The following is a 25,561-nucleotide window of genomic DNA, read 5'->3' as shown; positions in this document are numbered from 1 at the left end:
ACATGTTTTCCTGCCCTTTACTGATATTTAACACATTTTTCTCAAAGCTTTTTTTTTTTAACAAAACTCAAAATAAAAAGATTAACTGGGTGAGCTCATCTTGCTTTGTATTTCTAAAAGTATTGTCCATTAGTAGAAGAATGCAGTATGATCCTGTTCTTAGTCTGTTTCTTTCCCTCACAGAGAGGTTCTGTTCTGGGTGGAAGCTATTCCTCTCCAACTTCATTTAGAACAGAGATTGACAAATTACGGCAGCCCCTGGACCAAATCCAGCCTACTGCTTGTTTTTGTAAATAAAGTTTTATTGGCACACACTCCACTCACTCATTTGCATACTGTCTGTGACTGCTTTCACGCAGAGCTGAGGAGTTGTAACAGCAGTGAACAACTAGCTGCTCATAAAGCCTGAGCTATTTACTATCAGGGTCTTTACAGAAAAGTTTTTTGCTGACCCCTAATCGAGATGCTTGAAAATTTTTAGTTTTAAAATTAGATCTGAAAATCACAGCAACAGATTTTTTTTTAGATGTTAAAAATGTGCCTTAGGATTAAAAGAAACACTTTAAACCTGGTCTCTGCCTGTGACTTCTCCTGGCCTGCAATCATCTTTAACAGGCTTTGAGTGTTGGCTAGTTGCTAAGATTATTGAGCTCGCTATAGTTTCCTTCATAGTCTTTGTGTTCTTTTGTATGTAGACTAGCTTTTCCCTAAACCATGCAATTGAACTACATCATAACAGAGCAAAACCAAATCTTGTCATTAACAGTGACACCAGAGTCATTTAATAATATAATTTACAAAAACATCAGATAGAACAATTTAAAAGCAAAAATTTCTTTCAGTTCATTAGGGTTCTCCCACCCCAGGGAGAGAAATTACTTTTTAAAACTCCATTCAAGGGTCGGGGTGAGGGGAGCTATTTGAATTAGAGCTGGATGAGTCAGATTTTAAAAAATACCACCCAGACCTTTTATTTAATATTAAGTAATTTAATCAAGATACACAGGACTGTACTTGAACCTTATTCACATTGATGTTTTGTCCAGACACCTGCTGATGGGAAATGGTACCAAATCACGTCTCTTCTTTGTTCTGAGAACGCCTTGTTGACATGGCTCCAGCAGAGGCAGGGTCAGGCTGGGAACTAAAGCTCTTCCTATTTTATTGCCATAATTATCCACATTGCACTGTCACTTCCTTACTGGAAACTTCATTTCAACCAATGTGTCAGTCATTATTTAACAGCTCATAATATTCCTGCTCCACAGAATGGCACAGCAGTTGGTACCAAGTCAAGCCCCAGTCTCTGACAGTGACAGACTGCCTCCACAGCATGGCTTCTCCAATGCTGGGACAACGTGCTGAGTGGCCTGGTTCGTGGTGACTGACCTGGAAGGGAAGGAACAAAGGATGTTTGAACTTCAGAACACAGGAATCCACGGAAAGCCTGTTGAACCTTGATGACATAAGGCCTCTTAAATACGAAACCTATACTCTTCCCTACCTAAGCTGCATTATCCAATGCTGTAGACCCATACAGAATCAGTATCTATCATTTCTGCTTGTGACCCAAGAGGTGTTTGGTGAGGATAAAGATGGGGGCACCTCTCTTAGTGTGACTGTGCTTTCTGCAGCTGCTGCTGTGGGGCACCTGTTGAGAAGAAAACTTTCTGAGACCTGCTGTGTAGAGTAGGGTAAGGGCTGGGACTGAAGCTGTACCTTTAGGCACCGACCATATAACCATCCACCTTTCACTTGTGTACTGGTTCATATGTGCGAAATAAATCATGCCAGCAACGATCAGCTGTTCTATAAAACTGAGGCTGTATATAAGCAACGAGTCCAGCTTCCTACCTCTGTGAGATCTGGGCTTTTTCCATCTTCCATTAAAACACATTGCTGCATCACTTTATGGGAGCGGCAAAGGGTGAACTGATGATGTTCATGCTAGTTCTGCCACCAGTTTCTGGCTTTCTTGTGATCCTTCCTCTGATCCTGGATATGTGCCAAATTTGACATCATTTTCTAATGTAGTAAAACTTGATAGAACTACTGATGCAGCGGAGTTTGGGTAAGGAGCACTTTCAAGGTGATTAAAAATGTGCAATAAAGATTCACATTAAGCAATTAGACAGGAACTGATTTCATAAATGCCTTGAGGCCTGTCTCATGACCTTTAGCATTCTGTTAGTACTGGTTATTTACATAAAGAAAGAGCCAGCATGTCAAATTTCAGTTGAATTTAGTTTAATAAAAACCAATTTCCAGACAGGCTGACTGTGGTTCCAGGTAAGGTAGAATAGATGCATTGCTCCTTATTCCTCCCACAAAGTGTAACTAAAATTCCCAAATATATTTATAAGATGAAGATAAGACTCTGAAGGATAGGAAAAACAAGCTGGACTGACTAGGGACCTTGGGAGTTGAGGAACAACACAGGTGTGAGTTGCCTGGGTTTTCTTTTTGCCTCCTCAATATCCGAGGATGGATGCTGAAGAATCCAGCAGGCCAGAAATACCAATGGCCACAGACCATAAAAGCTCCATGAAAAGCCTGTTATCTCTAGCCAAAGGGCAGGGAAAGGGTCAGCCTAGAAAGAACCCAAGCACCTCAAAAAAAAAAAATCCCCCCTCCTGTCAGCAGAGGCCTAGGGGAAGCCAGGGCTTCTGGACTACCACCCCCACCTGGCAATAACCAGGTGATGCACCCCTTCTTCTACCAGCACATTGTCAGTGGAGGCCTGCTAAAATAAATAAAACTCAGAGATTCATAATATATGTTCAAATGTATGCCAAAGGTTTAGGATACAATAAAAAAAAAATCACTTGTCAAACCAAGAACCAGGGAGATTTTGACTTGAATGAGAGAAGACACCTGACAGATGCCAACACTGAAACAACACAGATACTGAAATTATCCAAGAAGGATTTTAAGCTACCATCGTAAAAATACTTCAATTAGCAGTTACACACTTGAAGCAAAAAAAAAAAAAATTCCTGGCAAAGAAATATAATACAAAAACGAAAGAGGAACCAAATGGAAAATTTAGAACTGTAAAATACAATAACCAAAATTTTAAAAGCTCACTGGATGGGCCAAATTGCAGAATACAGATGACAGTAAAGAATTAGTGAGTCTGAAAATATAACTATAGAAATTACCCAATCTGAACAAAAGAGAGAAAGTAGAGTGAAAAAAGATGAACAGGGCATCAGGGACCTGTGGCACTACAATAAATGATCTAGTGTTCATTTTTTTAAAATCAGAGTTCCAGAAAGAGGGAATAGCAATTGAGGCTGAAAAAGTACTTGAATAAATACGGCTAAAAATTTCCCACATTTGGCAAAAGACCTACAGATTCAAGAGGTTGGGTGAACCCCAACAAAACCCCAAAGAAATCCACACCAAGATACAGCATAATCAAATTTCGGGAAAGTAAAGACAAAGAAAAAATCTTGAAAGCAACTAGAGAGAAATGATGCATTACTTATGGAAATAATGATTTGAATGTCAGTGGATTTCATATCTGAAACCATGGAGGCCAGAAGGAAGTGGCATGACATTTTTCAAGAGCTGAAAGAAAATAACTGTCAACTCAGACTTCTATATTCCATGATAATATCCTTCAGGAATGAATGTGAAATAAAGACATTCTCAGATGAAGGAAACTAAGAGAATTTATTGCCAATAGAACTGCTGTAAAAGAACTGCTAAAGGAAGTTTTTCCAGCAGAAAAGAAAGGATAAAAGAAGGAAACTTGAAACATCATGAAGAATGAACAGAAAGGATAAAATAGAAGTAAATTTAATAGACTATTCTCTTGAGTTTAAAAAATTATGTTTGACAGTTGAGGCAAAAATTATAACATTGTATGATGTAGTTCTCAATATACAGAGAGAAAATATTATAAGAGAATTATAAAGGGCACAGGATAATGGAACCTAAATGGACATAAAGTTTCTACACTTCACTTGAGGTGGTAGTAAAATGTTGAGACCAGTAGGTTGTGATTAGTTACATACGTGTAACCTAAAGAAGCCACTTTTTTGTGCAGCAAAGAAAACCATAAACAAAACGAAAAGACAGCCAACAGATTGGGAGAAAATATTTGCTAATGATGCAACCAACAAGGGATTAATTTCCAAAATATACAAACAGCTCATACAGCTAAATATCAAAAAAAAAAAACCCAATCAAAAAAGGGGCTGAAGATCTAAATGGACATTTCTCCAAAGAAGACATACAATGGCCAACAGGCACATGAAAAAATGTTCAACATTGCTAATTATTAGAGAAATGCAAATCAAAACTACAATGAGGTATCACCTCACTCTGGTCAGAATGGCCATCATCAAAAAGTCTACAAATAATAAATGCTGGAGAGGGTGTGGAGGAAAAGGAACCCTCCTACCCTGTTGGTAGGAATGTAAATTGGTACAGCCACTACGTGGAACAGTAGGGAGGTTCCTTAAAAAACTAAAACTAGAACTACCATATGACCCAGCAATTCCACTACTGGGCATATACCCAGAGAAAACCATAATTCAAAAAGACACGTGCACCCCAATGTTCATTGTAGCACTATTTACAATAGCCAGGACATGGAAGCAACCTAAATGTCCATCGACAGAGGAATGCATAAATAAAATGTGGTACATATATACAATGGAATATTACTCAGCCATAAAAAGAAATGAAATTTGAGCTATTTGTAGTGAGGTGGATGGACCTAGAGTCTGTACAGAGTGAAGTAAGTCAGAAAGAGAAAAACAAAATACTGTATGCTAACATGTATATATGGAATCTAAAAAGAAAAAAAATGGTTCTGAAGAACACAGGGGCAGGACAGGAATAAAGACACAGACGTAGAGAATGGACTTGAGGACATGGGGAGGGGGAAGGGTAAGCTGGGACGAAGTGAGAGAGTGGCATGGACTTATATACACTACCAAATGTAAAATAGCTACTGGGAAGCAGTCGCATAGCACAGGGAGATCAGCTGGGTGCTTTGTGACCACTTAGAGGGGTGGGATAGGGAGGGTGGGAGGAAGACACAAGAGGGAGGAGATATGGGGATATATGTCTATATATATAGCTGATTCACTTTGTTATAAAGCAGAAACTAACACACCATTGTAAAGCAATTATACTCCAATAAAGATGTTTAAAAAATCTACGTAAACCGACATCTAACCTCATTATTTATGGTGAAAGACTGAATACTTCCCCCTTAAGATCAGGAAGAACACAAAGGTGTCTGCACTTACCATTCTTATTCAACATAATGCTAGAAGTTCTAGCCAATGAAATAAGGCAAGAAAAAGAAAAGCCATATTGATTGGAAAGAAAGAAAGAAAACAGTCCTTATTTGTGTTTATATGATTATGTACATAGAAAATCCCAAGGAATACAAAACAAACTCCTAGAACTAATAAGTGAATTCAGCAGATTTGCAGGTACAAGATCAATATTTAAAAATCAACTTTATATATACTAGAAATGAACATCTTAAAACCAAATTTAAAAACTCATGCTATTTATGATCGCTCAAATTAAATACTTAGGTATAAATCTAACAAAACAATAAAGGACCTGTATGCCAAAAACTACAAAACACCAATAAAAGAAATCAAACAATCTAAATCAATAGAGAGAAATAACTATGTTCACGGATTGGAAGACTCAAGTAAAGATGTCATTTTTTCCCCAAATTGATTTATAGTTTAACAATATTCCTACCAAATTCTGTCAATGCCTTTTATACATACAGAGAAGCTTATTCTAAAATTTATATGGAAAGGCAAAAAAACTAGAATAGCTAAAACCTTTCTGGAAAAGAATAGAGTAGGAATAGTCATTCTATTCAATATTAAGCTACATCTAACGACATTAATCACAACAGTGTGATACTGGTGAGGGACAGGCAGTTCTTAGACATGACATCAAATGCACAATCTACGAAAGAAAAAATGATAAATCGGATTTCATCAAAATTTTAAAACTTCTGCTCTGCCAAAGATCTTGTTAGGATGAAAAGACAAGATACAGTCTGAGAGAAAATATCTGCAACCACATATCTGACAAAGGGCTTTTATCTAGAATATACCAATCACTCTCAAAATTCAAGAGTAAAAACCAATCCAGTTAGTAAATGGGCAAAACACCTGAACCAACATTTCACCAAAGAGGAGATATGGGTGGTAAATAAGCACACAAAAAGATGTTCAACATCACTAGCCACTAGGAAAATGCAAATGAGTACAATAACATACCACTTCATACCTATTAGGACAGCTAAGATACAACATAGCAACAATACCAAATGCTGGCAAGGCTGCACAGAAATTTCTCTCTCATACATTGCTGGTGGGAATGTAAAATGGTACAGCCACCCTGAAAAACAGTTCGGTAGTTTCTTATAAAACTAAACATAATATACCACACAAACCAGCAATTCCACTCCTGGGCATTCATCTCAGAGAAATGAAATTTTACATCCACACAAAAACCTATACCCAAATATGCATTGCAGCTTTATTTGTAATAGTCCAAAACTGGAAACAATCCGAATGCCCTTCAAATGGGTTAATGGTTAAACAAATTGTGGTACATCCATACCATGGAAAACTACTCGGCAATGAAAAGGAATGAATTATTGATACGTGCAACAACCTGGATGGATATCCAGAGAATTACGCTCAATGAAAACAGACAATCTCAAAAGGTTATATATTGTATGATTCCATTTGTATAACGATCTTGAAATAACACAATTACAGAGATGGGGTACAGATTAATGTTTGCCAGGGAAAGGGGAGGGATGAGGTAGGGTATGTGACTATAAAGGGATAGCACAAGAGTTTCTTTTTGCTGACGGAACAGTTCTGTATCTTGATTGTGGTGATGTTTACATATATGTGATAAAATCACACAGATCTATGCACATACATACACACAAAATGAGTGCACGTAAAAACTGTTAAAAACTGAATAAGGGGGCTTCCCTGGTGGCGCAGTGGTTGAGAGTCCGCCTGCCGATGCAGGGGACACGGGTTCGTGCCCCGGTCTGGGAGGATCCCACATGCCGCGGAGCGGCTGGGCCCGTGAGCCATGGCCGCTGAGCCTGCGCGTCCGGAGCCTGTCCTCCGCAACGGGAGAGGCCACAACAGTGAGAGGCCCGCGTAACGCATAAAAAAAAAAAAAAAAAAAAAAAAAACTGAATAAGGCCTGTAGATTGTACCAATGTCAATTTCATGGTGTTGCTATTGATCTATGTGTAAGATGTGTAACATGTTACCTTTGGGAGAAGCTGGGTGAAGGGTACACTGGACCTCTTTGTACTATTTTTGCAACCTCCCATGAGTCTATAGTTATTTCAAAATAAAAAGTTTTCCTCTGTCACTCTTTCTTTGTACAATGCATTCAGCTCTCCATTTGGGTCATTTTAAAGACTGAGAACACTTGGCAGTAACTCAGGGTGGCTTTCTGTCAAAAACTAACCAAGTGCTAAATGTTGCCTGATCATATCCCATGTCCTGACAGATGCTTATGGAGATACTATCAGCCCAACCTGTGGACCCATAAGCACTCTTTAAGTCCTTTTATTAAAAACCTTCTTTAAAAAATTTTTTAAAATCTACCTGAAAAGCTGCTTTTTGTAAGTCCAAATTTTCTTTTTATCAAATCACCCAGCAGTACAAGGTGGGAGGAGAGGAGAAACAGGTGCCCTCAAAGATCTATTACTGCCTCTGGGGTATTTGAAGAACAATTCTGAAGTCCTGCTAAGCCGGGCTGGGCCCAGGCAGCAACCCCACAAGGCCCTTTCTTCACATCAGAAATGGATTCCTGTTCTTCTGGTTTGGTCTCAGTTCCTGAATGTCACCGCACCAGGGCAGGGATGCTCAAATACCTTCCAGTTCTCACTTCACCTCCAAGTAGACCCTACAAAAACTATCAGTTAATTTCCTCCCATTTTAATTACTTTTGGTTGTGTTTAAAACACTAACATGTCCATGAATTCTTAGTGTGATGATCCCCCAAATTCTTAAGCTCCTTAGATATAGGATTAAGAATTTAATTAACTCCAGACCCCACTCTTCTTAATACTATGGGGCCTGATTCATTTGGAGCAATGTGAAGTATTCAAGTTTGCATGCATAGTTTAAAATTGAACGCTCAGGTTATCAGCCAGCTACAGTTACCAAGTAGCCAGCTTTGCCCTTTTACAACTGCTAGATGTTTAACAATGTAGAAGTAAATTTTAAGCTACTAAACTTCTTGGTTAAAATTGTTTCCACTTGTCCAGCGTCTGGGGAGAATGACTACTGCCTGAACCACCTGAAATGGTGTAGACCCTTCTGGTCATTCTGAAGTCAAAACTATTTCAAGACCTATCCTGTATGATAATAGAGAATAGATAATTTTAAAAACTGTCTTGGTGCAATTAACTTCCAGAATTATAGAGATTTCTGTATATTGTTTTGTGAAGCATGTATAAAAGGCTTTTTTTTTAATATGTGGCATTGAAGTGTGAAGTCATTCCTTAATGGCTTAATTAATACTCAAATTAATTCACTTGCACTTTTAAAAAATGGATTGTTTACTTAAAGATTCAAAGTCATACTCCCATGAGTTGGGTGTATTTTATCTCCTTTGCTACAGTTCCCCTGAGTACTTAAATGACCAGCCGGGCCCTAATTGCAGCTGGTTGACCTACTAATAGCCTCATTGCCATCAAAGGGAAACGTCATTCCAGGCTGTGATTGCCTGCAGTTGGCTTGGCTGAGGCTCTCCGGGCGGAATAACCCAGGAAGACATACTCTTAGCATTTTAATCAAACTTTTTTCAACGTTTGAAGCTGGGATGGGGGAGGAGGAAGAATCAACTTCCTGCCGGCTTTCAAGGTTGAGAACAGAAGATTCGGCCAAATGAACTTGCCTCTTTCAGTGGCCTTCCTGGCCGGTTTCAAGTCAGATACCGATCCCTGGGCGTCCCCAGTGGCTCTGCGAACCGGCATGGGCACCTCCCTCCCCTCCTTGAATTGCACTTGTAGATTTCTACTAGACCCTCTTTCCTTCCAGTTTTCTTGGTTTCACCTGTCCCTGCGCACACACTTGTGCCAGGTGAGGTGCCCCAGGTTCTCCACCAGAAGCCACTTCACAGATGCTAAAAGTTGGTGCAGGGACCTGGCATTTTGGCTGCCGGAGCTGAGGTTTCCGGGTATTCAGTGGGTCCCGTTATCATGGGGGGATTACTTTCCAGCCTATTGTAACAGCCTTCCTCTCGGACCCGCTGCAGAACAAATGGGCCGAGGACAGGCATTAGCCTCCTTTTCAAGGGCGACGTGTTTTGTGTGTGTGGGGGGGTCATCTCCCAATATCCTACTCTGAAACAGCCCCCTTGTGAGTGATGTTACCATCTAAGTTTATGTTAACCTTGGTTAAGCTTTCTTCACCTTCCTGTTTTCACCTCAAATTAGTGAAATGCAGTGCCAAGGAAAACGGAAATAACTGACAAAGTTTGTGACAATAGAGCCATTAAGTTGTCTTTTTTTTTTTAAGGGAGCTGCCTAGGGATAATGTTAAAATAATACTTGAAATACCAGAAATGTCAAAGTGCAAGCGTTCCCTCCCTGTGACTCTAAAGCAAAATGGAACAGGAAATATGGAGTTTGCTAATACAACCACACCCCCCAAATAGCCTAGAAATGTACTTGAAGCAGCATACATGTTGTAAATCATTTCCAGACTGTGAATCTGAAAAATTAAGTAGCAGTGGCAGGGGGCACCAGTATCTTTGCATTAGTCAATACTAGTTTCAGTCCTATTTAATACATGAAACAACTCTCCCTTTAGTTGAAAACAGAGGCTGAGTTTAAAAGAAAAATAAGGGACTTCCCTGGCCGTCCAGTGGTTAAGACTTCGCCTTCCAATGCAGGGCGTGTGGGTTCGATCCCTGGTCCGGGAGCTAAGATCCCACGTGCCTTGCCGCCCAGAAACGAAAACATAAAACAGAAGCAATATTGTTACAAATTTAATAAAGACTTTAAAAATGGTCCACATTCAAAGAAATCTTTAAAAAAAAAACCCACTAACAAACAAAACTCTTGCCTGGGGAGTAAAGGGGGAAACTAGGGGAGAAGCCACTTGCCTGACCCTGGGCAGCCCATGTCCAGAGTTGAGCTGCATCTCCATCCCTCCCTGCCTCCAGTGGGAGAAGAGGACTCACTTCTCTGCTCCGGAATTCAGAATAAAACCTCATTCCATGGGACTCATTAGTCAAGACCCAGAGTCAGCCAGTGCAAAAACGGAATGGCTATTACATTTCCCCAACAGAAGAGAATAAAATAATAACACGTTTCCAATCTTATCATACCCACCCCCAGCTAAAACTTTCCTAAATTTCTGGGCTCACTTCAGAACAAAAGGAATGCGCTCCAAACCAGTGTTAATAAAACTTGGAAAGACGTGAGTTTGGCTAGTTGACTTTTGTTTTTTCCTTTCATTGAGCTGCTCCAAGATACAATTTTAATTGGTGTACCTACTTGCTTTTGTGAGTAAAGTCGTTCCCAACTCAAATAAAGGAACGGAGTCAGTATTTTATAATATATATTTGACCGCCCACTTGTAGATGTTTGCCATCTACCAAGTGGGGTTGGCAGAGGTTACTGAGGGCACAGGGTTGGGAAGCTTGGACCTACCATTCTACCTCTACAGGGGGCCAAATGGAGTGGGGGGGGGCACTAGGGCCACTCCCGATCAGCTTCAGGATTCACAGGTTAGGATGGCTAGTCAGGTTACAGAGTTTGTGTGTCACCCCAAGTCTAGCCCATCACTTCTGGTTCTCTCTCCCTGCGGAGCGAGGCACTGTGTCTGTGCCACCCTTTCCTAGCACCGTGCACAGTCTGGCAGGGATGAAATGGCCCCATGGCCAAGAGCAGGTTCACTTTCTCACAGGACGCTGGCGAGCCGTACACCAGTCTTCTCCTGGGCCTGTAGGATTGCCAGAGATTGCCATACTTAGGAGCAGGACATGGATTTTTCCTGAGCTCAGAATGATTTCTCCTTCTCTTTGACTGCTGAGAAATAAAAATAAATCTAAAAGGCATTCGATAATGCTGGGAGTTTTGTTGGTCTTCGGTAGGGCTGTGTGTTTATTTTTAGCCAACCATCTCCTTTTTGTAAAATAGTCTCCTTGGCAATTCCCAGCTGGGGGGATGGGGTGGGGAAGGGGAGTGCACGGAAAGGCAACAAAGTTTAACTTTTTTGTTGTTTGCAGAACCTGAAAAATGTATTGTTTTCCCTTCTCACATCCCTGTTAGCAATATCCTTTATTACAGGAAGAGACAGCATCTATTTTATTGCTTCTAAAATCTGTATATTTAACATACACCAGCTCTAGGCTGTTTGAAAGGAAGTCCTATTTTTAAAACATTATCTTGGTTTTAGTATTTTTGGCTTACTGTTCCCATAAGCTCTCCGAGGCAGTAATGAGTCCTTTTTGGTAATGTCTGGTCTCAGTCATGGGGAAAGTGACCCTCAAAGCCCTGGGACATTTTTTCCTTGATGATCACTTGATCTGTATGTATGTCAGGACTGCTTCAGCCAGCCTCCCAGTTGTGCTGTTCCTAACTTTCCCCAGTTCATCATCTTTACAAAAGAACTCAGAGTCTCGAGTCCCCACCCACTCCCCATAGTTTACAAACGCTTCTGTAATGTTCTACTTCAGCCTTTCAGTTAGGCTGCTTTCTGTTTCCAGCCTGCTGGTTACCGTGACCAAACCGTCTTAATCACACAAGATTAATCTGTCCAAGCTGGCCCTCTAAGCGATTGGATTTCACATTCTCACAACTCTCCCTGTGCCTTCGGGGCTCCTTCTAACACCTCTGCCTGAAGGTAACACTTAAAAGAAAGGGCTTCCATTCCACGAGTGAAAAACACAAGAGCTATTTGTAATGAGGTGGATAGACCTAGAGTCTGTCATACAGAGTGAAGTAAGTCAGAAAGAGAAAGACAAATACCGTATGCTAACACATATATATGGAATTTAAGGGAAAAAAATGTCATGAAGAACCTAGGGGTAAGACAAGAATAAAGACACAGACCTACTAGAGAATGGACTTGAGGATACGGGGAGGGGGAAGGGTAAGCTGTGACAAAGCGAGAGAATGGCATGGACATATATACACTACCAAATGTAAAATAGATAGCTAGTGGGAAGCAGCCGCATAGCACAGGGAGATCAGCTCCGTGCTTTGTGACCGCCTGGAGGGGTGGGATAGGGAGGGTGGGAGGGAGGGAGATGCAAGAGGGAAGAGATATGGGGATATATGTATATGTATAACTGATTCACTTTGTTATAAAGCAGAAACTAACACACCATTGTAAAGCAATTATACTCTAATAAAGATGTAAAAAAAATAATGATGACAAAAAAAAAAAAAGAAAAAAGAAGAACACAGGGCTTCCCTGGTGGTGCAGTGGTTGAGAGTCTGCCTGCCAATGCAGGGGACACGGGTTCATGCCCCGGTCCAGGAAGATCCCACATGCCACGGAGCGGCTGGGCCCGTGAGCCATGGCCGCTGAGCCTGCACGTCCGGAGCCTGTGCTCTACAATGGGAGAGGCCACAACAGTGAGAGGCCCGCGTACCACAAAAAAAAAAAAAAAAAAAAAAAAAAGAAGAACACAAGTCTACCTCAGTGGCTATTTTTAGAATGTGACTCTACAGCCAAGCCCCCTGCTGCACCCATTTCAGGGGAGGAGAAATTTGCTCACTGTGGTCATCATTGAAGTCAAACGTGGTAGTCGTCTTCCACCGCCCCTTAACCCCCCAGATTTCAAAACATTCACTGCCAGCTGCCGTTCCAATGTCTTCTCAGCGTCCAGTGGACTGACGGCCTCTGGCTTGGTGCCTGTGGGCTGGGGCAGAGCTGAAGGCTTCCCATTCCCATGCAGACATCACTGAGCTCAGCAACTTTGCTCCGACTGAAACTGCTTCCTGTTCAACTCCCCAGTAGTTCTCCACTTCCCTGTGTTCTTGAACTTGGGCCAGAGCTGTTTCTTAGTCCCTACTGTTCTTATTTTATACTGCACCTGAGCAGAAATGGTTCTTTCAATAGAGCAAGTTCCTCAGGTTCCATTACAAAGTGAGAGGATGAGGGGCCAGGCTTTTTTTAAGTTTCAGTCTTTTCTGTACTGTTTGGACTGAGGAATTTTAAGCCAGCTGCTTATAAATGTTTTTTAAAAGCATCACTCCCAATTATTTATATTACATTAATATTCATGGGAAACAAATCCCTGCCCAGACTAAAAAAAGCCTCTTTGAAAATCCTCTGAATCCTGCCTCAACAACTGCAAATGGGCACTTCCGCCTTCCACCTCCCTGCCCCCACCAATAAAGAGGGCTCTCAGGAGTAGAGAGAAAATGTATAGAGTTCAACCTCATTTAAAATCAGCCTCAGTTCCCCACTGATAGTGTCCCGAAATAGCTGAAGTTCAAGTCACTAGGTACAATCCCCTGCAGCAGTAGTAGGAGAAGTTCAGCTTAGTAAGAAGCTTGCTACAACCTGATGTCCTGTGTAAGTGTGGTTTTATAAAGGGATGATTACTTTGATTTCAAGATGTGTCCAGTCCTTCAAAAGAACCACAGAAGTGACACTTTGCAAACCCAGGTGCGTCAAAGAAGGACTAAGGAATGAATTTCATCTTGGCATCTGGTTATCACAACCTGAGGTGGGAGGCATTTATTCACCGCCTGAGATGAACTGTAGGGTCAGAGAGGGCCAGGGCGCTGGGAGAAAGGGTTTTCCACCTATCACACTAGCCATGCTGAAAAAATAAATAGATAAAATGCTTGTTGTTGAAAGTCTAGGAAGCGGACACTCCAAGAAACAGCTGGTGGGGGCAGATGTTGGTGCAACGTTGAACAACTTAACCTCTCAAAATGTAAAAAAGTCTGTATACCTTTTGCTCTATACCATCACCCTACTACAGAAATTTTTCTTACAGATGTACTTACATGTATGCAAAAGATGCTATTAAAAATGCAGCAATGAAATGTTGGGACTAGGAACTGGTTAAATATGTTACAATACATTCCTACAATGAAATACTAGACAGTCACTGAAAAGAAGATATAGGAACTTTTTGTCTTTTTAGGTTTCATTAGTTTTATCCCTGTAACCTTTAAATCATACCTCACAAATTAGCTTTTGTCACAAGTGGATTTAGAGAAAGCAGAGGACTCGAGTTCACTATTTTCTGAAACACTGACACAAAAAAGGAAAGGGAAGAATTACTTAGAAAAGATTCTTCACAAAAGGCCCTCAGAAAAATCCCTAAACAAAAGTGAAATACTTAATCATTAAGTTTAATGCTAATCGGTAAAGGACTTTAAATCAATTCGCTGGCATTAAGTTTCTTGTTTAAGCCTACAAATCTTTCTCTAAACATTACTGACGCTTTGCCAAAGGATAAATGGATGAACTGAGCAGTACCTTATGACACAGCTAGCTGTGGGAACATTCTATAAAAAATGGAAAATAATTTTGTAAGAACATGATGGCAACAATCAGCAGCCAATATTCTCAGTTTCCAATTACCAAAAGCATATATGATTTTAGTCTAGAAAAGTAAGTCAATTTTATAAAATTAAGCTTTTTAGATTGAAAAGCATGCCACTTTAGGGAATTCCCCGGTGGTCCAGTGGTTAGGACTCTGCGCTTCCACTGCAGGGGGCCCAGGTTCGATCCTCGGTGGGGGAACTAAGATTCCGCAAGCCGTGCAGCCAAAAAAAAAAAAAAAAAAAAGCATCCCACTTTAACTGGCACAAAGATACTGAAAAATAGTCCCTAAAATTCTCACTAAACAATTTATAGAACGAAAAACATGCCCTTATAGTTATTAAATGTAGTCAGTATTGGGACTTTTCAAAAACAGGTGATAGGTCTTCCCTGGTGGCACAGTGTTTGGGAGTCCGCCTGCCAATGTAGGGGACACGGGTTCAAGCCCTGGTCTGGGAAGATCCCACATGCCGAGGAGCAATGAAGCCCGTGCACCACACCTACTGAGCCTGCATTCTCGAGCCCATGAGCCACAACTACTGAAGCCCGCGGGCGTAGAGCTTGTGCTCCGCTACAAGAGAAGCCACCGCAACAAAAAGCCCGTGCACCTAACGAAGAGTAGACCCCCGCTCGCCGCAACTAGAGAAAGCCCGCGCGCAGCAACAAAGACCCAACTTAGCCAAAAATAAATAAATTTATTTATTTACTTTTTAAAAAAAAAAACAGGTGATATACGTGCCCTCAGCTGCTGGCCAGGGACTGGTAGATGGGTGGCTGAGAGCGGTGAACGTGCCCCGTGGCCATGTTCTCTCCATAGCACAACTTCAAGTACTTATCCAAGATAGTGATTACCTCATCATTTAGAATCTGGGACTTGCGAATTCGAATTCTCTCCACCATCTTCCTCAAAGGCACGGTTTTCATAAACTCATCTTTGCCATCATGTTTCTGGACTTTAAGTAGATGACAGCAGAAATCCAGTACAACAAAGTACCCCTCCCTGTCACCCAAGAATTGTGGGAATGTGAATTGGTGCAGCCACTATGGAAGATGGGATGGAAGCGCCTCAAAAAGTTAAACATAGAGCCATCATATGATCTAGCAATTCCACTGCTGGGTATTTACCCAATGGAAATGAAAACACTAACTCAAAAAGATATCTGTACCCCCATGGTCACTGCAGCATTATTTACAATAGCCAAGATATGGAAATGCCCTATGTGTTCATCAGTGGATGAATGGATAAAGCAAATGTGGTATATACGTGTACAAGGGCCTATTATTCAGCCATAAAAAAAGAATGAAATATCACCACTTGTGACAACATGGATGGACCTTGAGGACATTATGCTAAGTGAAATAAGTCAGAAAGAGAAAGACAAATACTGTGTGCTGTCACTTATATGTGGAACCTAGCCCTCCGCCTCCCACCCCAAAACCCATGAATTTGCAGATGCAAAGAACAGACTGGTAGTTGCCAGAGGCACTGGGTGAAGGGGTCAAAAGGTATAAAATCCCAGGTATAAAATAAATACGTCAGGGATATGTAATATACAGCATGGTGACTACAGTTAATAATGCTGTGTGTATGTGTGTATTATTATTATTTTTTGGCCGTGCCGCACGGCTTGTGGGATCTCAGTTCCTCAACCAGGGATCAAACCCGGGCCCTCAGCAGTGAGAGCACAGAGTCCTAACCACTGGACCGCCAGGGAATTCCCATATATTTTAAAGTTATTAAGAAAGTGGATCTTAAAATTTCTCATCATAAGGAAAAAAACTACATAACTTTGTGTGGTGATGGACAGTAACTAGACTAACTGTGGAGATCTACTGCAATATATACAAAGAGTGAACCATTATGTTGTACACCTGAAACTAATATAATGTTATGTCGGATCTCAATTTTTAAATTTTAAGGAATTAAAAATAAAAAGATTTAAGTACAAAAAGGCTACATACTTCTGTTTGAATTTGCATAAAATATTTCTAGACATATATCACAAGAAACGTAGTGGTTACTTCTATGAAGTGAGCCTGGCAGGTATTTTATATCCTCCTAAACTGTTGAACTCTTTTTTCGCCACGTGCTTATATTATTCCTAAAAAATTTTTAACACTAGTTTCAAAATAGAGAGCACCTGATTTTAATCCTCTGGCTGTGTTATCCTTAGCAATTACCCAACCTCTCTGAGCTTGTTTCACCACCCATACAATGGGGATACTATGTACCTCATAAAGCTAAGATGAGGACTAACTCGGACAACATGCACTAAGCTAGTAACACAGTACACAAAATAGGCACTCGATAAATGTCACACACACCCCCACTTAGTGCCAAGAAAACTCGTAAATCCTCTTAATTCAACCTCGTCTTCTTATTGGTAGAACACTAAAGCCAAAATGGTTTAGGGACTTGCCAAGGTCAATCATGTAGTAACCAGGAAAGCCAGGCTCTGATGCCTGGGTTCCTGTCCCCTAATATAAAAACTGATTTCATATGAGCCAAGGAATGACTCTGCTACTACTCTATGGCCACACCTCAGTTCGCAGGACCAGCCTCCTCCCCTGCTTCACTCACCACATTTGGTGAGCCGTGATTTTTCCTAAACACTAAATCCACCATCAACTGAGGGGGTCCTGCCTGGGAAGGCAGCCCCAAGGGGGAGCTCCAAGAATGTCTTGGTCAAAGGCAGCACTAACCTCTCGAAGGGGCAATAATAATTTGGATGTGGATGTGTTTTTTAAAATTGCTCGCACCTTACTGCATCCCTGCCACTCAAGTACCTATCTATATGTACACACACACACACACACACACACACACCATCCTAACTTCTAGTCCTCTGGCTCGAACACAGTGCCTACATTAATTTACAATTAGGATTTTTTTAACATCTTTATTGGAGTATAATTGCTTTACAATGGTGTGTTAGTTTCTGCTTTATAACAAAGTGAATCAACTATACATATACATACATCCCCATATCCCCTCCCTCTTGCGTCTCCCTCCCACCCACCCTATTCCACCCCTCTAGGTGGTCACAAAGCACCTGGGCTGATCTCCCTGTGCTATGCGGCTCCTTCCCACTAGCTATCTATTTTACATTTGGCAGTGTATATATGTCCATGCCACTCTCTCACTTTGTCCCACCTTACCCTTCCCCCTCCCCGTGTCCTCAAGTCCATTCTCTACATCTGTGTCTTTACTCCTGTACTGCCCCTACATTCTTCAGAACCATTTTTTTAGATTCCAAATATATGTGTTAGCATACGGTATTTGTTTTTCCCTTTCTGACTTACTTCACTCTGTATGAGTCTCTACGTCCATCCACCTCGCTACAAATAACACAATTTCGTTTCTTTTTATAGCTGAGTAATATTCCATTGTATATATATGCCACATCTTCTTTATCTATTCATCTCTCAATGGACACTTAGGTTGCTTCCATGTCCTGGCTATTGTAAATAGTGCTGCAATGAACATTGTGGTACATGACTCTTTTTGAATTATGGTTTTCTCAGGGTATATGCCCAGTAGTGGGATTGCTGGGTCATATGGTAGTTCTATTTGTAGTTTTTTAAGGAACCTCCATACTGTTCTCCATAGTGGCTGTATCAATTTACATTCCCACCAACAGTGCAAGAGTGTTCCCTTTTCTCCACACCCTCTCCAGCATTTATTGTTTCTAGATTTTTTGATGATGGCCATTCTGACTGGTGTGAGATGACACCTCACTGTAGTTTTGATTTGCATTTCTCTAATGATTAGTGATGTTGAGCATTCTTTCATGTGTTTATTGGCAATCTGTATATCTTCTTTGGAGAAATGTCTATTTAGGTCTTCTGCCCATTTTTGGATTGGGTTGTTTGGTTTTTTTGATATTGAGCTGCATAAGCTGCTTGTAAGTTTTGAAGATTAATCCTTTGTTAGTTGCTTCATTTGCAAATATTTTCTCCCATTCTGAGGGTTGTCTTTTCGTCTTGTTTATGCTTTCCTTTGCTGTGCAAAAGCTTTGAAGTTTCATTAGGTCCCATTTGTTTATTTTTGTTTTTATTTCCATTTCTCTAGGAGGTGGGTCAAAAAGGATCTTGCTGTGATTTATGTCATAGAGTGTTCTGCCTATGTTTTCCTCCAAGAGTTGGACAGTGTCTGGCCTTACATTTAGGTCTTTAATCCATTTTGAGTTTATTTTTGTGCATGGTGTTAGGGAGTGTTCTAGCTTCATTCTTTTACTACAGTTAGGGATTTGAACAAATTTTGTTGAATGAGAAATTCTAGGTAGGAACAATGTTTAACGAATGGCTATTCTTTAGCAGTACAGACTACTGTTTAAGCAAGAGATTTCCCTTTCAGTGATTTTTATACATAAGCCATTTGGCTTTACTAAAATGGAATGACTTTCAAAATGCTTTGTTAGGGATTTGGTGACGGCTGCTCATTTCTTTTTGTTTGGATGATTTCCTTAGAAAGAACACTTTCTGATCGTTGGGGTTTCGGCTACAGTGCACTTATCTCCCTTCTTAATTTCAATCAGAGGGTCCATCTATCTTGTGAAGAACAAAGACCAAGATGCCTTAAATGCCTAATGAAATGAAATCTTGGGTCCTACCAAGGGCAGAGGTCAAACGGATACATGCTGAAAAGGATAGGACAGCACATGAGTCTGTTCAGAATGGTAGTGGATAGTGTACCATGATGGATTATAGATAAGGAGATACAGACAACAAAGCATTTGAAGGAATGTGAGAGGGTGATAAATGGAGCCGTGAATAATTTAAGACGTTTCCATATTAACACCCTACAGCTGCTTGGTATTTCACAGCTTCAAGTTCTTTCACATAAACGACTATGGCAGACAGTTCGCTGCTCATCAACTTTAGTCTGCATCCTCATCCTGTTCCAGTGGCAAGGGCTCAGCCCAGGGGATGAAGCATGACGGGTCCAGGTAGGTGGCTCTCATCTTTGGCTGCACTATACAATCCCCTGGAGGATTATACAGTAATTATATAACTGGATCCCACCCCAGACCAATTAAATCAGAATCTCTGAGGATGGAGTATTTTTAATATTGACATAAGAAAAGAAAAGCTCCTCAGGTGACTGTAATGTTCAGCCAGGGCTGAGAACCCACTGGTCTAAGCCAATCATGACAACCCCCTTCCCTTTCACCAATTACTGGGCTAGGGCAGAACACGTGACCCAGTTCTAGCCAGTGAGACATAAAAGGAAGTCGACTGGGGTAGGGGTTTCTGGGGATGGTCTTATAACCAGATTGGAGGAAAGACAGATACATGAGGGAAAACGCTACCCCTTAGTAACCACCTTCCTTCCTTTCTGCATTTTCACGGCCCTGTGTGGTTGGGTGAGGAAGTGATACTTCTTGTTGAGGCTACCATCTTGTGACAGTGGGAAGATAAGTTGGTGAACGAAAGCCAAGAAGATGGAAAAGATGGAAAGGGCCTGGGGTCCTCGGTGACTTAGTTTGGTGCTGCGGTCCCCACCCAGCCCTGAAAAAAAGCGCACTGACTCCCTCCCTGCCAAATCCTGGCTGTCAGGTCTGGAGCATCCAGAAGTCGCTCAGGTTAATTCACGTGCAGTCCCTCTTCACTGCTGAGCCAAGGGTGCCCCAAGGGTGCTCAGGTGCCCCAAGCGAAGGACAGCCATGAGGAGGACGGCTATAGAGTCAGGGGCTCTCCCGTGTAGGTGCTGTTGGCAGCGCTCAGGGATATTTTATTGGTTTGTTCAGTGTTTGTTAGTAATAAAGCTAAGTGTGGTTCTCACCCTAGAGTAGCCACTATGCCTGGCTGCAGTGCCAAAAGGGTGCCAGGGGACGGTAAAGGGGGGGGGCGGGCAGGTGAGGGCGTGTTATAATGGAGAGATTCTGAGCTCTGGGGTCTAACACTCAGCTCAGCAGCCCAGCAGCCCAGGTGTGACTTTGGGCAAGGTACCTGACTTCTCTGAATCTCTGATTTCTCATCTGTAAAACTGATAATATGTCATGATGAAAGAAATGTTCACATATGGAGGTATGGGGAAGTCATTCTGGCTTATACATGATTTAACCCGAATGTGATGCTAACTAAAACAGCCTGTTTGTGGCCTATCAAACGTACACGGTACTTCTACTTTAATTATTAAAGAAAAGGGCGCATTGACCAGAAGTAAAGAATGTCTGTGTTAAAAATAAAGATTAAATGTCTTCCTTCCTGGGACGCTCATGCTGGTACTCCTTTAATGATAAGACTCTCTTCCCAGGTGCTGAGGACATACTGGCTGATCTCTTTTGTTTTGTTTTGTTTGTCTGTTTGTTTTTGGAAACCTTGAAGGAACGGATCCCTGAGTTGCTTAGTGTTCTTTGTTCTGACAAGATGTAAAACTGGTCTGAAAACCAAGCTTCTCTGGAGCAGTTCCTCAGAGTTATCTGACTGTCTTCCGGTCTTTGGGGCTATAGTCTTCAGTTTGGCTCAAATAAAACTCTTTCCTATTCTTATTATAGATTGTTTATTGCTTATTTTCATCGACAGTCACAGTAATGATATATCCACAATGCCTAACTCAACACATCGCACCTGAGGATCCATCCCCTTCCCATTCCTAGAGTGGAGTGTGACAGACTTTTGGAAACTCGTCAGTTGGTTGGTAACATTATCTTTCTCGGAACCAGGAATACAAGCATTTTGATAAATCCACTAGTTGGTGGTGACATGGTAAGTGCCCGATAATTCCAGCAGAAATGTGGGAGGAAGAGCTCAGTCACCAGAGTTTGAAAGAGCCTAAAGCTTGTTCCCAGATGTCCCTGCAGCCCTGCAAAGGAAGCCCCATTGGCTCTTCCAAACAGCAGCACCAATGTCCGGCCCCATAGTCACTGTCACGTGCACAGACTCTAACCTCCTAGAGGATGAAGACTGTGTCCTCTAACCCTCCTCTCTATTCACTTTCTTACCTCACCCCAGTCAGTGCCAAATGTTAGTAAAAATGAAAAAAAAAAGAGAGTTTCTGGGAGATTGTCAATTCTTAAAACCATATAATGCTGCAGCCATTTGTCCTCGAGAGGCGTTCCCTCAGACCGGTGAAGGAGGATTGGAGACCCATTATGTTACATCTGTAAATACAGGATTAGCAGATGAAAGGATGTTTTTGTTAAAATGTGACAAGTCACCCTGTTCCTTTTACCTTCACTCTGGAAATCAGGAAAGAACACAGACTTCCTAAGCAATTACAGAAACTAAGAAAATGACTTGATCACTAGGAGGAAAATCAGCTTCCGAAATCACTCTGAAACCCTGGCTCTATTCACAACAACAAAATCCATCTTCATTAACGTCTTCGACTATTGTCCTCAGAGCTTCATCCCAGAGGAATACTGAATTACACTATAAACTAATGAATGGAAACTTAAGTCATTTCCGCCCACCCGGCACTGCTTTTCCTCCTCTGGACTGCACAGTGCAGAAGGCTGCACTCTTCCAGCTCACACAAAGTTTGGGAAATCGCATTCCCACGCCACTAACTAGACTCCTGAGGTCAACATCATGTAGAACAAACTTCCCTCATCCCAATGAACAGGCCATAGACCGACCCAGACACTGAACACATTTTGAGATCATTTAAGCCCCATTTTGGCATCTTAGGATACCTTAGGATATATGCTTTATAGAGAAAGAAAAAAATGGGAGGGGGGGGCAGAAAGGGAATGTCTTTTCACAAAGCTCCTTCAGCAGTCACAGCCAAAGCTGCTACTGCCAATCCAAGGTTCCATCGATGTCTCAAGTGGATCGGGCAGAGTGAGGGAAGCCCAGCCCTGAGGTTCTGTCCGCACTAGAGGAAGCAGACCAGGCAGCTTTTGTGACCTGATGTGAACGGAATATGGTCAAATATCCTGGGAGCGCCAGCCATTGGGGGCGGAGGTGGGAGGTGGGGGGAGCCACCCCTCGAGCCAGGGGAAAGCAAAGTCCATTCCACGCCAGTATACCAGAGCCTGAGGCACACACATGTGCAAAAGCTGTTGCAAGAGAAGCCTATGACTGTATGTTTGGTAAATCTGAAAGAAAGTCTCGAAGTCTGCACGTCAGAGAGGCAGAGGCAGAGAAATATGAAACAGATTAGGGGTAGGTAGGATAAGAGTCAATAACTTTCCCCCAAATTTTGCTTTTGGTTTTCCCTGTGCCTGCAAGCACTGCTGCAAAAGGTTTCCCCACAGGACCTAGTGGCATCAAGATAAAGTCATAATCATGGACCTCATATGGTCCCTGAAATCCTGTACTTTTCATGTCAATTCCCAGTCTCAAGTTTCATTGTGACTTTCAAACCTTCACTACTCTGCTCAGACCCGTGATATCCCTCTTCCCTCTCCTTCCCCCATTCCTCATCCTCCACAGACGATCCTACCTTTTACTTCATAGGGGAAACTGGTAGTGTGGAGACCTGCGTTCCGCCTTAGCCATAATTAACCTCTCGCTTCTCTGGGTCTTCCTTTGAGAAGGCAGGGGGCTATGCTAGAGATCCCAATGACTCTCCCAAATGCTCCCAGCTGGACTTCCCCTACCGCTCGGATCTATTTTCATCCGGTGAGATCGATCTGAGACGGCATCCTTCCCCTCCCCCTGAAGGCTGATCCAAGCTCCCCAAGACCCTTTCCTGACCCTACCCTGCCGGGGGCCACCTTACCCGGATCCGTCCCGGGCGCGCGGGAGCGGGGCTACGTGGCGCCGTCGGCCCCCGTCTCCGGCGGCGTCTCCTCGTCCTCGGACGGCTCGGCGTTGCCGTCTTCCCAGCTGCGAGGGTAAGCCAGCAGGCGCATGGCTGGGGCGCATGCGGCCTCCACCTGGCGCACCTGCTCTCGGCTCAGGCGCTCGCGCCAGGCGTGCACGGCCTCGCGGGCATCGCGCGCCGACAGGTGGAAGGGCCGGTCCGCGCCGTAGGCCACGCCGCGCGTCATGTTGAGCGCGAAGGCGTCGAGCGCGGCGAGCGCGCGCAGCCCGGCGAAGCGCTGCAGGCGGCGCAGCTGGGCGCGCGGCTGCTGCACCAGGTCCTCGTAGCGCAGCCTCAGGTAGCGGCGCCGTAGCCACGCTGGCGCGCCGCGCGCGAACAGCAGGTCGCGCAACCAGGCTTCGCAGATCACCTCGAGCGCGCCGGTCAGGAAGAAGTCGGCGCGCGGGGCGGCGGGCAGTGCGCGGGACGGGCCCCCGGGTCGAGCGCCCATGCCGTGCGCCAGCAGCACGCGGTGGAAGCGGTCGCCCCTCTGGCGGGTGCGCAGCACTTGGATGCTCTCGCGCAGCAGCCCCTGCCGAGACTTGAGGCGCGAGTTGTGCACGGCCCGCGGGTCGCGGAAAAGCTGCACCACCTTCAGGTTGAGGCCGGGGTCGCGCAGCAGGGGCACCAGCACGCCCAGGTCGAGGAGGCGCACGTCCTTGATGACCACCACCGGATACTTGCGGCACTCAGCCTCCAGGGCGCGGAGAGCCACGGGTGGGCAGCTGCGCTCGCAGGCGGCGTCCTCGACGAGGCCGACCTCGGCGCGGGCCCGGGGCGCGCCGGGGCACAGCGGCGGCGAGCAGATGACCTTGTTGGTCCGCCAGCGAAAGAGGGCGGCCGTGGTGAGATTGGCCGCGTCCGGGGCGCGCGCGGCGGAATCCCCCGGCGGCGCGTACAGCTGCAGCACCGAGAAGTCGCAGCGGAAGAGCGAGCGCAGCATGTCGCGCAGCGCGCCCTGCAGGCTCTCGGCGTCTCCCGGATACAGCGCCTGCCACAGATGCCACATGGGCTCATACAAGTAGAAAACGTCCGGGTGCTGGTTAAAGAGCTCGCCCAGGAACGACGAGCCCGTGCGCCAGGTGGCGTGCACATAGATGTGTTGCTTTTCGCGAGACGCCGCCTCCCCGACGGCGCCGTTGAGGTTGCCCCGGGACCTGGGGTACCGGCCCGCGTCCTCCTCCGCAGCGGGCCGCTCCTCGGCGCCCTGCTCGCGCTCGCCCGCCGCCGCCGCCTCCAGGCTCCACACTCCCAGGCTGCGCTGCAGGCCCGGGCAGTGCCCAGCGCCCTTGTCCCCGTCGCGGCCGCCGTCCAGGACAGAGGGGACGAGCAGCAGCACCAGCGTGTACAGCACCAACAGCAGCGCGAACTTGCAGTACTCTCGGCGCCGCCGCCGCCGCCGGCCCTTCATCGTTCACTGAACCCCTCCAGAGCGGGTGGGGCGCCCTTCCTCTCCCTTTCCTCGGAAATCCCGTCCCGAGTGCGCTCCTCCGGCCTCTTGGAGCCCCTCTGCGCCGGGAGGAGCGGAGTCACTGGGGCTGTGCATCCACAAGGGAAACTCTGGAGGCGGTGGTGCTAGTGGCGAATCCCCTGCCCTCTCCAGGCTCCGCGCTGGAGAGCCGCCTATTGGCCGACTAGGCAGCGGCCCGCCCCGCCTTCCACCCCGCCTCTCTACCCGCTGGGGTTCTCCCCGCCTCTCTACCCGCTGGGGTTCGTCCAGGGCTCTGCCTGATCTGGGAGGGTTTGCCGCGGGGCGGGGGACGCCGGCTGGGGCGCACGGAGCCAGACCCCACCTTTCCCCAACTCCTCCGTGATGAAGTCAAGTCTTCATGAATTGAGTGCAAGCAAGGGAGGGGCTCGTGTGTACAGAATGTACCCAGTGACAGGACGTGGACCCCACCCGGAGAACTCCACTGTCTCTCCTGTTTTATGTCCCCTGCTTGGCCATCTCTGTCGTAAGCAGGCTCGCCTCCACACTATTTAGAATGGGGCCCCTGGTCACTATCTACATCCAGCGCCCCCGTCAGCCCCGGGGTGGGTGTTACTGAGCTCTGGATGGGAGCACTTCTCCACTAGCATAAAGACGCAGATTGCATAGTGCATCGTGGTCCAGAGGAATTGGAAGCACAACTGCGTTCACTCAGAGCATTTGATTGTTTAGGTGTAGCCTTTGCGGAAATATAAGTGTTGTCTTCCCAGGGTTTTGCCCGCTGAGGGCCATGCACGTTTTACCGACACCCTGAAG

At 44.3% G+C, this 25,561-nt stretch overlaps 2 protein-coding genes across 4 annotated transcripts in view; one reads left to right on the top strand and one right to left on the bottom strand.

Moving 5' to 3' along the window:
• The window catches only part of SLC9A7 (solute carrier family 9 member A7), a 154,536-nt gene extending 153,159 nt beyond the window's left edge, over positions 1 to 1,377 (top strand). The window contains exon 18 of one of the 2 annotated variants that reach the window (XM_032619552.1): positions 1,269 to 1,377. The gene's annotated coding sequence lies outside the window, so the exon portion shown is untranslated. The remainder of the gene's footprint in view (positions 1 to 1,268) is intronic. The other variant, XM_032619551.1, reaches the window with a different exon arrangement.
• CHST7 (carbohydrate sulfotransferase 7) lies at positions 754 to 24,914 on the bottom strand. Of its 2 annotated transcripts, none has more exons than XM_032619559.1 (2): positions 23,233 to 24,914; positions 754 to 1,389 (listed from the first exon to the last, which is right to left on the bottom strand). In XM_032619559.1, exon 1 carries the CDS (start codon positions 24,725 to 24,727, stop codon positions 23,264 to 23,266), a length of 1,464 nt encoding a protein of 487 aa, XP_032475450.1. In that variant the 5' UTR covers positions 24,728 to 24,914; the 3' UTR covers positions 754 to 1,389; positions 23,233 to 23,263. The 2 variants fall into 2 exon arrangements, with proteins under 2 accessions (XP_032475450.1, XP_032475451.1); XM_032619560.1 differs by lacking the exon at positions 754 to 1,389 and adding an exon at positions 1,908 to 1,995 and having other exon boundaries at positions 23,233 to 24,863.
• Positions 24,915 to 25,561: the final 647 nt, after the last annotated feature.

This window comes from Phocoena sinus, chromosome X (genome assembly GCF_008692025.1).
Source record: "Phocoena sinus isolate mPhoSin1 chromosome X, mPhoSin1.pri, whole genome shotgun sequence".
In the NCBI taxonomy this organism is placed as follows: Eukaryota; Metazoa; Chordata; class Mammalia; order Artiodactyla; family Phocoenidae; genus Phocoena; species Phocoena sinus.
The sequence above is the reverse complement of the archived record's forward strand: the minus strand, read 5'-3'. Positions and strand labels throughout refer to the sequence as shown.

Coding starts and splice junctions, on each gene's coding strand:
- CHST7 (XM_032619559.1), bottom strand. CDS start 24,727: ATGAAGGGCCGGCGGCGGCGGCGGCGCCGAGAGTACTGCAAGTTCGCG.